This window comes from Tiliqua scincoides, chromosome 1, assembly GCF_035046505.1.
Source record: "Tiliqua scincoides isolate rTilSci1 chromosome 1, rTilSci1.hap2, whole genome shotgun sequence".
In the NCBI taxonomy this organism is placed as follows: domain Eukaryota; kingdom Metazoa; phylum Chordata; class Lepidosauria; order Squamata; family Scincidae; genus Tiliqua; species Tiliqua scincoides.
In genome coordinates, this window is record NC_089821.1 from 228,987,294 (window position 1) to 229,002,019 (window position 14,726).

General features: G+C 41.1%; 1 protein-coding gene across 3 annotated transcripts in view; it reads right to left on the minus strand.

The window, feature by feature from the left end:
- Positions 1–14,726, minus strand: part of TARBP1 (TAR (HIV-1) RNA binding protein 1) — a 55,767-nt gene that overhangs the window by 7,299 nt on the left and 33,742 nt on the right. For 2 of the 3 annotated variants that reach the window (XR_010793857.1, XM_066616932.1), the window contains exons 18-26: positions 12,873–13,069; positions 12,635–12,706; positions 10,327–10,447; positions 8,697–8,807; positions 7,136–7,285; positions 5,363–5,449; positions 2,840–3,036; positions 2,104–2,185; positions 115–286 (exon numbers count right to left, since the gene is read on the minus strand). Coding sequence is in view for 2 of the 3 variants with exons in the window: in XM_066616932.1 (XP_066473029.1) it covers positions 115–286; positions 2,104–2,185; positions 2,840–3,036; positions 5,363–5,449; positions 7,136–7,285; positions 8,697–8,807; positions 10,327–10,447; positions 12,635–12,706; positions 12,873–13,069 (1,189 nt within the window). In the remaining variant the exon portion in view is untranslated. The remainder of the gene's footprint in view (positions 1–114; positions 287–2,103; positions 2,186–2,839; positions 3,037–5,362; positions 5,450–7,135; positions 7,286–8,696; positions 8,808–10,326; positions 10,448–12,634; positions 12,707–12,872; positions 13,070–14,726) is intronic. The other variant, XM_066616941.1, reaches the window with a different exon arrangement.

Genomic DNA, 14,726 nt, shown 5'->3' on the forward strand with positions numbered 1-14,726 from the left:
GTGATACTAGGGTTCTTAAACATCACAGAATAATACCTATATAAAAATACTGTATACACAATACTGTTAACAAGTCATTTAACCATGGTCAAGGATAAGCTGTTTATATCTTACCCATGTCTTGCTGAGACCAGTCACTTGGTTTTAGATCAAGAAGTTCAGTTTGAGAATGGGAGCATGGAAATGTTGAACTCAGAGGAATGTCTGTGAATGCTGTGAATTTAGAGAGTGAAATCCATTCCTCTTCAGCAATTTCTGAAAGGCGTGGTAGGGTGTAAAATATTGTCTGCAAGATAAGATTTTAATAATTCAGCTACCATGAAAATACTAAAATGTAGCTTATATGAGCCAGCTAAAGGAAGCACCTAAACATCCTACTTATTTCAATAAGCATTTGCTTAAATCTCTCCCACTGAAAAGAATGGAACTTAAAAGATGTCTCACTTTGCCCATCCAGTACATTAGACTTAATTTAATTTTAGTGCTCTTATAACTAATTTGGCACAACTTTTGAGTTAATAAAACATTTTACTAAAGTATATTCAAATTTAAAACATTATTTACTGAGACAAATTAGTCCCACTGAGAACACTGGACTTAATTTCATAAATCCTTTATTTATGATTCATGATATCCCTTCTTTCGAGGAGCTCAGAAAGGCCTACTAGGGGTAATCCCATTATTTTTCACAACAACTCTGTGAGGCAGATTAGGCCAAGACAGTGAGCGATCCAAGTGAGTTTCACTTGGGGATTTGCAGCCACGTCTTCCTGGATCAAGTCTGACCCTCTGCACCCACATCACCCTGGCTCATTCATCAGTCAAAAAATATACTGCAAATCTTAGACAAAGAATTTTTTTAAATCTGAATATTAACTAAAATAAGTTGCATCCAAAGTTTTCACTTCAAGGAGCTTCTGCTTGCAGAAAAATCCTTCCATGACCACAACTCTCCTCCTGTGAATGGAAGTTTCTGTAGTGGTTCAGTTCAGGAAGACAATTATAATCTTGAACTTCCATGTTACCAACCCCTCTGAAGAAGCCTGGGCTCTAGGTCTCTAGCAGCTGCATTGTTTTCTTACCTCCACCCTTCCCTCCACACACAACAGTGACTTGCAAAATTTAGATAATGGCAAAGCTAGGCCTCGATGGGAATGCTGTCTGTGTAACAGAGTAGCTGCTTCAATGAACAGCAAGGGGACAGAGACTTTTGAATGAAGCAAGCTCTTGAGCCTTCTAGAACAAGGGTGTCAAACTTGTTTCACCCAGAGGGCTGAAGTTGGCATCTGTGGCACCTGCTGAGGGCCAGAAGTGAGATCATTAAGCAGGAAGTGAGATCATTAAGCAGGTGATGACCGGAAATAAGCACTTTGTTCTCACCTAGGACCAGCACTCATCCTCTAATGCTGCCTCCCTCAGTCACCACACCTTGGCCCTAAGTTACTGACTTCTTTAGAAGCATTACTTCTATCAGTGATTTGCACTCATGTCTGGCTATCAAGCATAACTTCTATCAGCGATCTGCACACCTTGCCGAGTTTTCCTTCAGCAGGCTCCAGCAGGCATGAGGAAGATAAGAAAACAAAGAGGTAAATTGGAATGTCTTTCAGCTTCTACTGCAACTCAGAGTCACCTCTGCAGGTCAGTTATCACAAACTCAATAATATGGCAGGCCAGATAAGACGTTTCTGTGGGCCTTATATTTGACATCCCTGTTCTAGAATCCGCTATGTATATACCCCCACCAAGATGCCAATGCCCTTTGGATTTAAGCAGAGGATGATGAACTGTACAGGTGTGTTCTGAAGTCCATCTGCTGCTGTTCAGAATCCCAGAAATGCTGAAGGGACATTGTAAGCCTTCTTGTGTCAATGCATCAAAGGTATATGTAAAACTTATTTTATCTAATACGTACATCTAAGTTTATATTTATATTTAAATATAAATTCTTCTGGGCTTCAATCAATCTTATTCTTTCTAACGCATACTGAATTCTGACTCTCTCTGAACCGCAATGACCCAGAGTCGAGCTGGACCAGCCTCCGATGTTAAGACAGTTTCCTCCACAGACTGCTAATAGAACCCGACACTCTCTATACTTACCTCAAGACAGTAATCCTTAAGTGGATGAAAGTTTTCAAAAAAGAAGTGTTTTTGGATTCGCTGCCAATTCTTTTTAGCATTCCTGCAAAATATAAAAATAGAACTAAGATGTATTACTACAGAGAATCTTCAATAAGCTTATAAATTATAAATGAGTGACTAACTCCTTTGTTTTGCAAATTGTTTTAGTTTTCAAGTAGTAAAAGCAGAGGAATAATTATAAAGAATTACAGTGTCACCCCAGCTAAGAGATTTTTTTTTTTTTTACTAAGGGAGCACTAGTGCAGAAAGAGCACCATATGGTTTCTGTACAGGGACTGATCTACATATGCATTTTTTTGTACCTCAGCATGTTTCAACACTGAATGAAAAAGGAAGCTCATCTGAATAGATATAAATCTATGAACTGAGCTGAAAAACTCATTCCAACAGCAAGGCATTCTGCAGTGAGGGAGGGCAATCATGGAGGCCTCCTCAAGTAAGGGATTGTTTATTCCCTTAGGGCTGCATTGGTACAAGAAAGTTGGTTATGATTGGGGTCTTCATGTTATCTGTTGCTGTTAAATAACATGGGGTAGGATGAGCCATCACAGCTATATAGGAATAACAAAATGCCCCTTGAGAAGATTAGACTCTTCCACAAGTGGACTAAAAAGTGTCTTTGAATTTCAAGAGATCTGTGGCAATCAGCAAGGGAAAAAAGGAAGAGAAGTATTTTAAATAAATATGAACTAACCCTGTTCCATGCATGTTTTCTGCTTGATCAAGACTACATTCAATAACAGGAGTTAAAGTCTCAAAATCATCCACATGCAATGCTTTGCACAGTCCCCATATCTTCTTAAGAGCAATTAAAGCATACAGTCGAACACTGAAATTGTGATGGAAACACCACTGCAGGACAACAACAAGGGCTTTCTTCAAAGGTGAAGTCTAGAATGAAAAGCACTCTTTAGTTGCTAATTCAGAATTGATGCATAGCAATGTAAGAAATTACATAAATATAATTCATTTGATTCCTGAATATGAAATTTATACTTGGCACTGAATAAGCTGGAACACATTTTGCCAAATTCCCATTCCAAACTTGATCTAGAGAATGTATGCCACTTCACTAGTTTCCCCTCTTCACTAGTCTCTAGTAAGTTCATTCAGTCCATCAGTCAGTCCATTTAGTCAGTTCTTCCTCTTTCCTCCAAGCTCCGTTCTTCTGCTCTCTGTCTCTCTAACCTCCTTCCTTCTACACCCACACCCTTTTTCCTTCCTCCAGATGCTGGTTTTATCCCTGTGGGCCTTTTTGCTTCCAAGTGGCTGCAGCTGTGCAGCATACTCACTGCAATCTAAGGCCCTGGTGTTAACTCCATGCTTGCCTGCCAGAGCAAGGGGCCACTGTTGACACCACACCATATCTCCTTGAGGAATCTTGCGCATTTCCATGTCAAAAGGTCAATCATTACCAAAATTGTATGAAGGAGTCTTATATCCAGACATCAGATTTGGTAGTTGGCAACCTTCAGTCTCGAAAGACTATGGTATCGCGCTCTGAAAGGTGGTTCTCGAACAGCATCTAGTGTGGCTGAAAAGGCCGATTCGGGAGTGACAATCCCTTCCACACTGGGAGCAAGTGCAGTCTGTCCCTAGCCTGTCTCCCTGGCTATGGGCCTTCCTTCTTTGCCTCTTTGCCTCAGACTGCTGACAAAGTGTCTCTTCAAACTGGGAAAGGCCATGTTGCATAGCCTGCCTCCAAGCGGGCCGCTCAGAGGCCAGGGTTTCCCACTTGTTGAGGTCCACTCCTAAGGCCTTCAGATCCCTCTTGCAGATGTCCTTGTATCACAGCTGTGGTCTACCTGTAGGGCGCTTTCCTTGCACGAGTTCTCCATAGAGGAGATCCTTTGGGATCCGGCCATCATCCATTCTCACGACATGACCGAGCCAACGCAGGCGTCTCTGTTTCAGTAGTGCATACATGCTAGGGATTCCAGCACGTTCCAGGACTGTGTTGTATGGAACTTTGTCCTGCCAGGTGATGCCGAGAATATGTTGGAAGCAGCGCATGTAGAAAGCATTCAGTTTCCTCTCCTTTTGTGAGCGAAGAGTCCATGACTCGCTGCAGTACAGAAGTGTAGGCAGGACGCAAGCTCTGTAGACCTGGATCTTGGTATGTTTTGTCAGCTTCTTGTTGGACCAGACTCTCTTTGTGAGTCTGGAAAACATGGTAGCTGCTTTACCGATGCGTTTGTTTAGCTCGGTATTGAGAGAAAGAGTGTCGGAGATCGTTGAGCCAAGGTACACGAAGTCATGGACAACCTCCAGTTCATGTGCAGAGATTGTAATGCAGGGAGGTGAGTCCACATCCTGAACCATGACCTGTGTTTTCTTCAGGCTGACTGTCAGTCCAAAATCTTGGCAGGCCTAGCTAAAACGATCCATGAGCTGCTGGAGATCTTTGGCAAAGTGGGTAGTGATAGCTGCATCGTCGGCAAAGAGGAAGTCACGCAGACATTTCAGCTCGACTTTGGACTTAGCTCTCAGTCTGGAGAGGTTGAAGAGCTTTCCATCTGATCTGGTCTGGAGATAGATGCCTTCTGTTGCAGTTCCAAAGGCCTGCTTCAGCAGGACAGCGAAGAAGATCCCAAACAAGGTTGGTGCAAGAACACAGCCCTGCTTCACGCCGCTTCGGATATCAAAGGGGTCTGATGTGGAGCCATCAAAGACAACAGTGCCCTTCATGTCCTTGTGGAAGGATCTGATGATGCTGAGGAGCCTGGGTGGACATCCAATCTTGGGGAGAATCTTGAAGAGGCCATCCCTGCTGACCAGGTCGAAAGCCTTCGTGAGATCTATGAAGGCTATAAAGAGTGGCTCTCGTTGTTCCCTGCATTTCTCCTGCAGTTGTCTAAGGGAGAATACCATATCAGTGGTGGACCTGTTGGCTCGGAATCCGCACTGTAATTCTGGATAAACGCTCTCTGCAAGTACCTGGAGCCTCTTTAGTGCAACTCGGGCAAACAACTTTCCTACAACGCTAAGGAGAGAGATGCCACGGTAGTTGTTGCATCAGATTTACTCTTCAGCTTACACAGCCCACACGTTAACTATTTCTCTACTATAGTCTGAATATTTACAGCACCGTAATATTACAAATTGAAGTATAATTTCTCAATGACCAAGGCTGCTCAAGAAAACTTTATTTATTCTATGGAAATAAGATGCTTTAAAAAAGAAAATCCTATGCACTATTTCAACAATAATCACTTACTTTCTCAGATATATTCTGGAGAATTATATCAAAATGTGACACCACTGCTAAAAATGTGCAAATACTAGTTTTAAGCTGGTCTTCACCCTGAAAAATAAGCCATATATCACTACCAAAATTTCACAATGCATGTAATTCTTTAACTTTGATTATGCCTTTTATACCATATTTGGATATACAGCAGTCATTCTTGTCTTCATAATACAGTCAGTGGCTTAGCTATATTAGGGCGAAATCCTAACTCCTTATGTCAGTGCTTTCTAGCACTCCATGAGTGACAACCAACTGCAGGATGCAGCACGTGTCCCACTGGCACCACTATGCCAGTGCTGGAAAGCACTGACATAAGGGGTTAGGATTTGCGCCCTTAGTGACTTAATATAGTGGCTTATATTAAACTATGTAGATTTTACTTTGAAAACTATTATACAGTTAGAGACAGGTTACCTCCTAAGACAGATGAGTTCCACAGAATACATATATAATGCTTTAGGATCTTGCAATGAGCATTTTCCAGGAGCAGCACTAAACACCTTTTGGCATATGATGGTCAAGATTAAGTCCATATTATGCATATGCAAAAAGGGTTTGTTTAGTTTTTGTTTTGTTATGTTTTAAGTGTTCCAGCTTGTGGGAAGGTGCTCTTCCCCCTTGAGGATTAGGGGGAGTATTCACTTAAATACATCTATCCTATCCGTAAAGGCATGCTAGCAATTATATGAAAACTAAGTTTTTGTATATTCACTGAAATGAATTCAGTATGAAGTCAAGTCCTTTGGAAATGATTTGTTGCAACTACTAGACATAAACACCAATAGTGTCCTAAACACTGTGCAGCACACAAATAAGTTTACATTCTGCATTAGTACACATCAGTAGTAGAAGGAAAGGTCCAAAAGATGGAAATGAGTGTTAAAACAAAAACTGATAGTAAGGCAAGACCTTACCATAAGGTGAGGTTAGGCCAGGGGGGTTCAGAAATGACATTGTTACAGGGGAGACTGTTCTTAAGAGAGGGCAGGAATTCACAGAGAGTGAGGTAGTTTTAGGCAACTTGGGAGCAGGACAGAATGCACAGAGATGGGAACTTGACTCAAATACTCAAGTCGCAAAAACATGTGTTTTTCGCAACTCATGTTAACTCGAATCATGGACATCACTGACTTGGACTCAACTCACAACTCAGGGCCAGTGACTCAAAAAGGAGTCATGACTTGAGTAGACTCAAGTTCCAACTCACTTTTGTGCGTGTTTGCAACTTTATTCTTTGTGTGTGCGTGTGCGCTTGCTTACATTTTTGGGAGGGCTACGCCTGACTCAAACCGTGATTCATTTCTTGTAACAACTTGGACCTGAGTAAAAATAACTCTACATGGGCTTAGGACAAGTCGCAATAGCTGCCCATTATGACTTGTGAATCGACTCAAGTTGGGGGAGTGGAGACTTGTGACTCAACTTGGCACAATGACTCCGCCACTTCCCTGTCAAGAGGTAGCAAGGTTAAAGAAATTAGCACTAAAACATAAAAAGTCATACTGAGCATGACAGGAAACTGGCACAGAAATTTAGGTAAAGGAATTACGTATTATTTATTACCATGGGTATTCTAAATGCCCACACACACAAAAGCACATTCTAGTTAAAGAAATCCACATAAAGTATCAATGCAGTTGCATGAGCACTCAATAAAAACAAATGAAGGGGTTTTACTCACATATAAGTTTATATTTGTATTCATATCATTCCCCATTACGTGTCTAAATTCTTACTCACATAACTAAAGCAATCCCAGAATTTTTGAAGAAAATGGGGAAACTTGTGTAAAATCAAGATGATCATCCATTCTATTAAATACTTTACAGATGCTTGATTATTGCTATATCCAGCCTGAAGAATCTTGTCAACAGTTCTTGTTAAAAGATCCTAAACAACATAACGGGCATCAAATCAATTATATTTTGCAAACCCCCTTCAGTATACATCCTATACAGTCTTCCTACAGTTCTCAGAACTTAAAAGAAATTTATTTCCTAATGATGATTGGAATCCTTTGCAATACTGGAAACTATACTTCTGAGGTATATCTAATGTCTATCATTCACAAGTTCTAGAATATCAGAAAAATGCAATTGTGAATGCTTAACATGATCCACAGTACCTGTCTTCACTGAACCAAGAATGAAGTTTATTCTAGAATTCCTTCCAGGGGTCCCCAAATTATGACCAGGGCTTAGCAACCACATGTTAATTTTGGTAATCCCTGTCCCACCTTCTTCCCTCACTGGCTGTGCTAACTCAGGAGAGAAGAAAAAGACAAGTGCACTAGTAACAAAAATCTGAGAGGAAGTCTCAGCTAAACAAAAGAGAGGCCAATAAGTGGGGGTGGACACTACATGAAACAAAATCATGGAAGAGGAGAAAAAGGGCATGTGCACAAGTAACAAAATAAAGAGGAAAATGAGAAGGCAGAAAAAATGTTAGCATCTGGTTCTGTTTGATTCTCCATTATCTAGTAAAGTGGTGTTCTCTTATATTTAGAGGGCGAGAGTTATTTTCCCTTTTCTCCCCAGAAAGGTTTCTTTTCCACTTGCTGTTGCTAGTGACTCTTCTGTAACTTTTATGCTGCGTGCCCTTTTGGGACATGGGACAGGGAACCATTTATTATTTTGTTTTGTAAACTGCTTTATAGTTTATATACTCCTTAGAGTTCCCCGAATTCACATTGTGTCAATACAAGAAAATACTATTGCTACCAGGCAAGTGTAACTGTGGATTCCTGACTGTCACACACATAACCACTGTTTCTATTGTGACTGGAAACAGACAGTAGTCTTTTTTTCAGAGAGATTATAGAGCCACCACTGCCCATACTGCACATGTTATCTCTTTCTGTTGCAATGGTATATCTGATCAAATAGCTTAATGCAGCATTTCAAAAACCTGGAACACCTAATTGACCAGAGGCAATAGTGGGACAGAAGGAAAAGAATGTGAACTTCATAGTCAATGACCGTTTATCATGTCTGACTGTATGGGGGGGGGGGGAAGGAACTATCCTCTCACTTCAGTTTAATTTGAAACACACACACAGGAGGGTCAATTTAAGCAACCTGCTGTGCAGAACAAATGAATCCTAGAGATTCCTGGCTACGAGTACTAGCAGTTGGGACAAGAAAGATCAGCTAACATCAGAGATAACAAAGAAGGGAAGAGCTCCATATTTCCGTTGCAAAAAACTACCCAGTGGAGGCAACAAAGCTCACCCCACACCAGAAGAATTACTTCCATTTTCCATTCAACAGTAACAAAGCATTAATTCTAAATAAAATAGTACCTCGGGAAGTTTTGGAAAAAGAACTAGAAGTGTTTGCCACAGTCTGTTTTTAACTCTGTGTTGTAAGGAGTTTGCATAATAGCGAATTTTTGACTTGGTCATCAATTCACCCTGCAAAGAATATAAACAAGGACGGTCAAAACATAGGATTGTTTCAGTTTTGGACAAAAAATTACACAAAACCTTCTACTGTGCCGGTATGATGGTGAACTAGTACACAAGCTTTCAAACAACCCTTCAACAGATTATGGCCAAGTAAGACATTGGTTTACTGACAGTCCAATCTTAGGCATGCCAGCTCAGAAGTAACAGACCAATCCTACCTAAATCCTCCACAGGCAGAACACATGTTCTGCAGGCAAGATCCAGGCAGAACTGCTTGGATCCTGCAGGATACTGCATGCTCTGGCAACACCAGTCAGCACAGCAAGGCCACTACCTTAGTCACTGGGAGCATCATGCATAAGTCAGTGGCCAGGCCACCACCTGCTGGTGGGAGGGGACAGAATGGGAAAGGAGCCAGGAAGTTTCTCAGTGGGATGAGACACAGGACGAGGGAGACAGCGGGTTCAGCAGCATGAGCATGCAGCCAAATCCTATCCCTCTCCCTTTCAGTGGCCTTTATATGCCTCAGTCCTGTGCTAGCAAAATAACTGGTACAGGACCAAGGAGCCCCATAGGAACTATGGGAGGTTTCCCCAGGGCAAGTGAACAAAAGTTTACTTACCCCAAGAAGAGCTCTCCAACTACCTCTCCCCTTACAGCCTTTCAGCTGAATCCCAAGCATGTCTACTCACTAGTTAAGTCCACTGATTTCACTGGGACATTCTCAGGTATGTGTGCATAGGATTGCAGCTTTAGCCTATTAAGTACTGCTGGAACATAAGAAGAGTCCCGCTGGATCAGGCCAAAGGCCCATCTAGTTCAGCTTCCTGTATCTCAGTGGCCCACCAGATGCCTCAGGGAACACTCAAGGCAACAAGAGATCTGCATGCTGGTGCCCTCCCTTGCATCTGGCATTTTGAGGTAGCCTACTTCTAAAATTAGGAGGTTGCACATACCCATCATGGCTTGTAACCTGTGATGGACTTTTCCTCCAGAAATTTGTCCAATTCCCTTTTAAAGTCATCCAGGCCAGATGCCATCACTATAACCTGTGGCAATGAGTTCCACTAATTACATGCTAGGTAAAGAAATATTTTCTTTTGTTTGTCCTAACTCCCAATACTCAATTTTACTGGCTGTCCCCTGGTTCTGGTGTTCTAATTAATTTTTATGACAAAGTAATACAAAACTGTAGACAGAAAAAAATTGGTTGAACTATTTATAGTGGTATGAGTGGCAATAGAATTATTTGAAACAATCCAATTTTTTTTAACTTCTCTCAATTATAAACTATAATTACTGCAAAACAAGCCAAGAAATAAAGGACATAATCATCCCACTTGGTAAGTAGGTCAGGTAGGCATCTGGAATAGTGTAGTACTATCAGGTATCAATATGATCACAGTTGAACAGTTAGAGGCTAGGGGATGATAGAAAGGCAAGTAGGGAGGCCTATTGTGTCCCCCAATAACCAGAGCAGCCCTGGAAGTATAATACTCCTGAAGCACCACAAATAGATTCTTACTTTATCAAGCAGTTTCATGACAAAGTCTTCTATAAATTTCTTGTGCAATGTATTTGACTCATCTAGCAAGCACAGGAATTTGATGGCACAAACTCTCACGTAATGGTCATCTCTGTTCGTACTGTAATATATTATAGTAGTCATATATGAGAATTGGCTAGTAGGACATAATAGTATAACATTAAAAAGTAAAGGCACCCCATTATTGTATGTGTATGAGAACAATGTTTTTCTACAGTTAAAGGTAAGCACAGACACCTGCCAGTGTAACAAACAATTTAACAGAGGTTATTTCCCTAGAACAGTGCTTCCCAATATGGGGCATGTATACCCCTAGAGGTACTTGCCAGGATCCTTAGGGGTACTTGAAAAAGAATTGAATAATGGTGGAAAAGGGCAGGTCTGTATTAGAATGCCTTGCGGGGCTGACAAGGCAGGAAGGAAAGCAGCTAGGTGGCTGCAAAAGCCCCAGCAACTGCTAGTTTCTGGTCATCAATTCATGTATTATCAGATATGGATTAGTAGTTGAAAACATAAATTTGAAATAGCAGCAACTATATTAAGCCATTTCTGCCCAACATTGTATATACGCAACAAGGACCAAATGTGTACACCTCTGGGCTGGGCAGAAATGGGTTAATTACAAATATTTGGCTAATATGAGGGATACGTTTCATGGAAATGGGCTGCCAAGGGGTACACAAGTGAAAAAACATTGCGAACCACTGCCCTAGAAGAAGAAAAAAAGTTACTTTCTAAACCAGAGTTCATTTAATGAAAAGCATATCTACAGATTACATAGCTGTCTTCACAGCTTGTCTTTCAATTCCTGAGAACTCAACTGAAACTATTGCAGTCACATATTTCTGGGAAATTAAGTTTCCTTTTAGACCATTTACCTGAAAAAAGCATTTTAAGTGCCTATCAGGATCAAGTTTGCAACTGTAGAAGACATCTTTAGCAAGTCATATCTATGGAGTTCATTAAAAGACTTAGATCCAAATGCGCCTTTCTGCAAACAAGAGTCTTCTGATCATGGAAGGATTGTTCTGACCTAAGTGTTGCATGACAGTCATCACAAATCCAAATAAGTTTTTCCATCAGAGCAAACTCACACAAAATTTTGGGAGAGGGAAAAAAGTCATCTCTCAAGAGTTTTTTATGCCCCACTTGAGTTTATATGTTATATCCCTGTTTCTCTCCCTGCTGTACCACTTTCGGGCCACCGACTGGAAGTACCACCAGAAGTTACTGGTGATGATGCCACTGCCAGTTACTGCCAGATTGGGAGATTATAATATATCCACAAAAGCCATAGTTAAAATCCATTTTTGAACTGAGGGGAAAGATGACTACATGAAAAGATATACATGAAAGGATAAGAGCCAGGATGGCATAATAGTTCTGGAGCTGGATGTAAACCTGGAAGATCCAAGCAGAAATCCATGCTCAGCTAGAAGGCTGATGTTGGGCCAGTCACCATCTCTCAGCTTCACCTACTTCACAGAGTACAAAAGGAAGAAAAGAACTATGTACACCACCCTTAGATCCTAGGAGGAAGGGTGGTGTAAAAATAAAAATAAGTCACGCTAACTCCTCAGCTTTCCTAACCTTGTGCAAAATTATAACCACCATAAAAAGTAAGGAAGTTTTATCACAATGAGACAACACTATTGTGATGAGGGTTTTATTTTTAATATATTTATTGTATGTTTGAGACAGTTTTAAATTTGAATTAGTTATATATTGATGTCTTATTATTGTGTTTCTTTGTCAAAAAAGAAAACAGAAAATTAAACTAGCCAAACCTCTCTTCCTGTCTTTTTCTCCATCAAGATGGAAGCAAGAGATTTCAGTGAAGAAAACTAGAGAGAGCCTTTCTGAACAAAGCTAAGATTTTACCTAAGTTAACATTCTGTCTCTGACTAGCAAGCTTATGGGCTGGGATCAAAAGAGTTGCTTTAGACATCTCTGAGAGCATGGGCCTAAAATAGCAAAGTACTGCAAAAATGTTTGCTTAGTTCTCTTTCATGATGAGCTCATAGCAATCTAGCATTTACATACAGTATTGCTTCTTCTAAATTGTGTTTCCTAGTATAAAATTTTAGTGAACAGATTTCAAGATGTGAAATACACAATGCATTTAAAGTCAAACATTTATTAAATTTGAAAATCATCATTTGCAAATGGTAAAAATTGAATATTTGCAAACGAATACGGGGGAACAGAGGGTGCAAACTGAATACTAAGAAAGATACAGCTACAATTAATGTTAACCACTACTCAGACCAGATGACTAAATACTGACCTTTCTGTAACAACATTTGCTGCACATTCATCTCCGAGATTTTCTATAAAAGCACACACCTCCTGAATGAGTCTTGATATTAATTTGCATTTAAAAAGTGAAGAAAAACAATAAGAAAATTAAAGATTTTAAATAAATTCTAACATTGTTTCTTATATTTAAGTAGCCCGGCCAAAGTAAATATAGCAAAGCAAATATAGTCCATATATACAACACAAAACTGATCATTTTTTTTTACCTCTGATCACGCCTGAAAACAGTTCCAAATACACAAGCCTCTATGAGAAGTTCACTATAATTGCCGGCGTTTGAAAAAGTATTTTCTAGAGTATTTGTGTTGCAAGAAGGAAGTATCCAAGATTGACAGCAATAACATAATAGCACATTAAGGACTCCAGTCCTTGTAGAAGACATTTCAATCATTTGGAACATGATCTGAAAGAGAACAAAAGGACATGCACACTTGATGCCCAAGAAAAGCACTGATATAAATTCACAGCCTAATCCTACCCAAATCCCCCTCTTCTAACAATACAGTTGTGTCAACAGAGCATGTGCTGCATCCTTCGGGGGGGGGGGGGTACAGTCTCCTTTAGGTAAGGGAACATTTGTTCCCTTTCCTGGGGGTAAACTCTTGCTGCCCTGCCATGTCTACTTGGACATGTGCCACCAATTTTGCTGGAGTAAATCTGAGTGGACACAGGAAGGTAGATTGAGTTGGGAAGGGGGGTAGGATAAGGAGTCTTCTTGGCCTCAATCTGCCCTCCTTCCTGCCCCATTCCTCTTTCTTCCCACCCTGTTCTGCTCACCCCCACCTCTCTCCCACCACTCCCTGCACTGACTTACTGGTGCCAGGGGTCATTACAGTGGCCCAGCTACATAAAATGTGTTTTGTGACAGCTGTAAAGGGCCTTGCGTTGCCTAAATGCTAGTTCATCAATTTTAAAAACTTCTTAGAATAAGTGAACCTTGTTAAATAGGTGCATCTGGGTCTTTCTGTAACTGTGTGTTAGCAGAAAATGCTCAAATTCTGTGTATCAGTACCTGAGTAGCATTTTCTTTCAACAATTTCACATTATGTCAGAAATTATCTGAAGTAAACATAATGCATACACAGAGTTAGATCCTAACCAGGGCCATGTGGTCATTGGAGACAGGTGTGACTTCAGAGCATCTGGACCTGAGCTCCCAGATGTGACCAGAGATGTTCTCCTGTTTCATCCAGGAGCCTTTCTGAGCCTCTGTAGAGGCTGCATACAAACTGCCTCTACAGGCTCATACAGACTGCCTCATACAGGCTACCTCCACAGACTTCAGAAAGCCCCACTCTGAAGGCATGTGAGGGTGGGGCCTAGCCAAGCCTCTCCTGGAAGCTGTGAGAGGTTTGACAAAGCCCTACCTTCGGGAAGAACATTGCAATGTTCTCCCCAAGGGTAGGGCGCTCCCTCCCAGCTCCTGACTTCATAGAAGTTGGGAGAGGCTTGGCAAGGCCCTACCCTTGGGAAGAATATTGTGATGTTCTTCCCAAGGGCAGGGCACTTCTCAGTGCTTCCCTCCCACAGGAGGCAAGATGGAGTGCAGTGGAGCACCAGTTCTGCATGTGGGGGGGGGGGGGCCTTTCCGAAGCCTGCCAAGGCTGCACATAGCCTCTAAGGGCTTCAGAAAGATTCTGGTTGCATTCAGAGGCTCTATGTAACCCAGAAGTGTTACATCACTTTTGGGTCATGGACTCCATTATGTTCTGTGCCTTATCAGCACAGAATGTCATGGCACATCCCTGATCCTTATTCTGCAGCACTTCATGGTGAGAAGCTCCAAACCTTCACAGAAGGGGTTACTGGCCACAGACTGCTACTGAAAGGTTAGGGTCAAGACAGCTTAAGTACACACAACTTCATTTACTGTAAATGGGTTGTGAGTTTGTTTCAACTTTTATAAAGTAACAGAGTGCATGGATCCAGGAATAAATAATACACTTTGAAATAATATGCTTTGAATGTGTTGCTCTGTTATCAAAAGCTCCTTTCAGGAACAAGAGACTTGTGCTCATGGAAGGATCCTTCCATTTGTGAGAGATCCCTTTGCCCAAGGC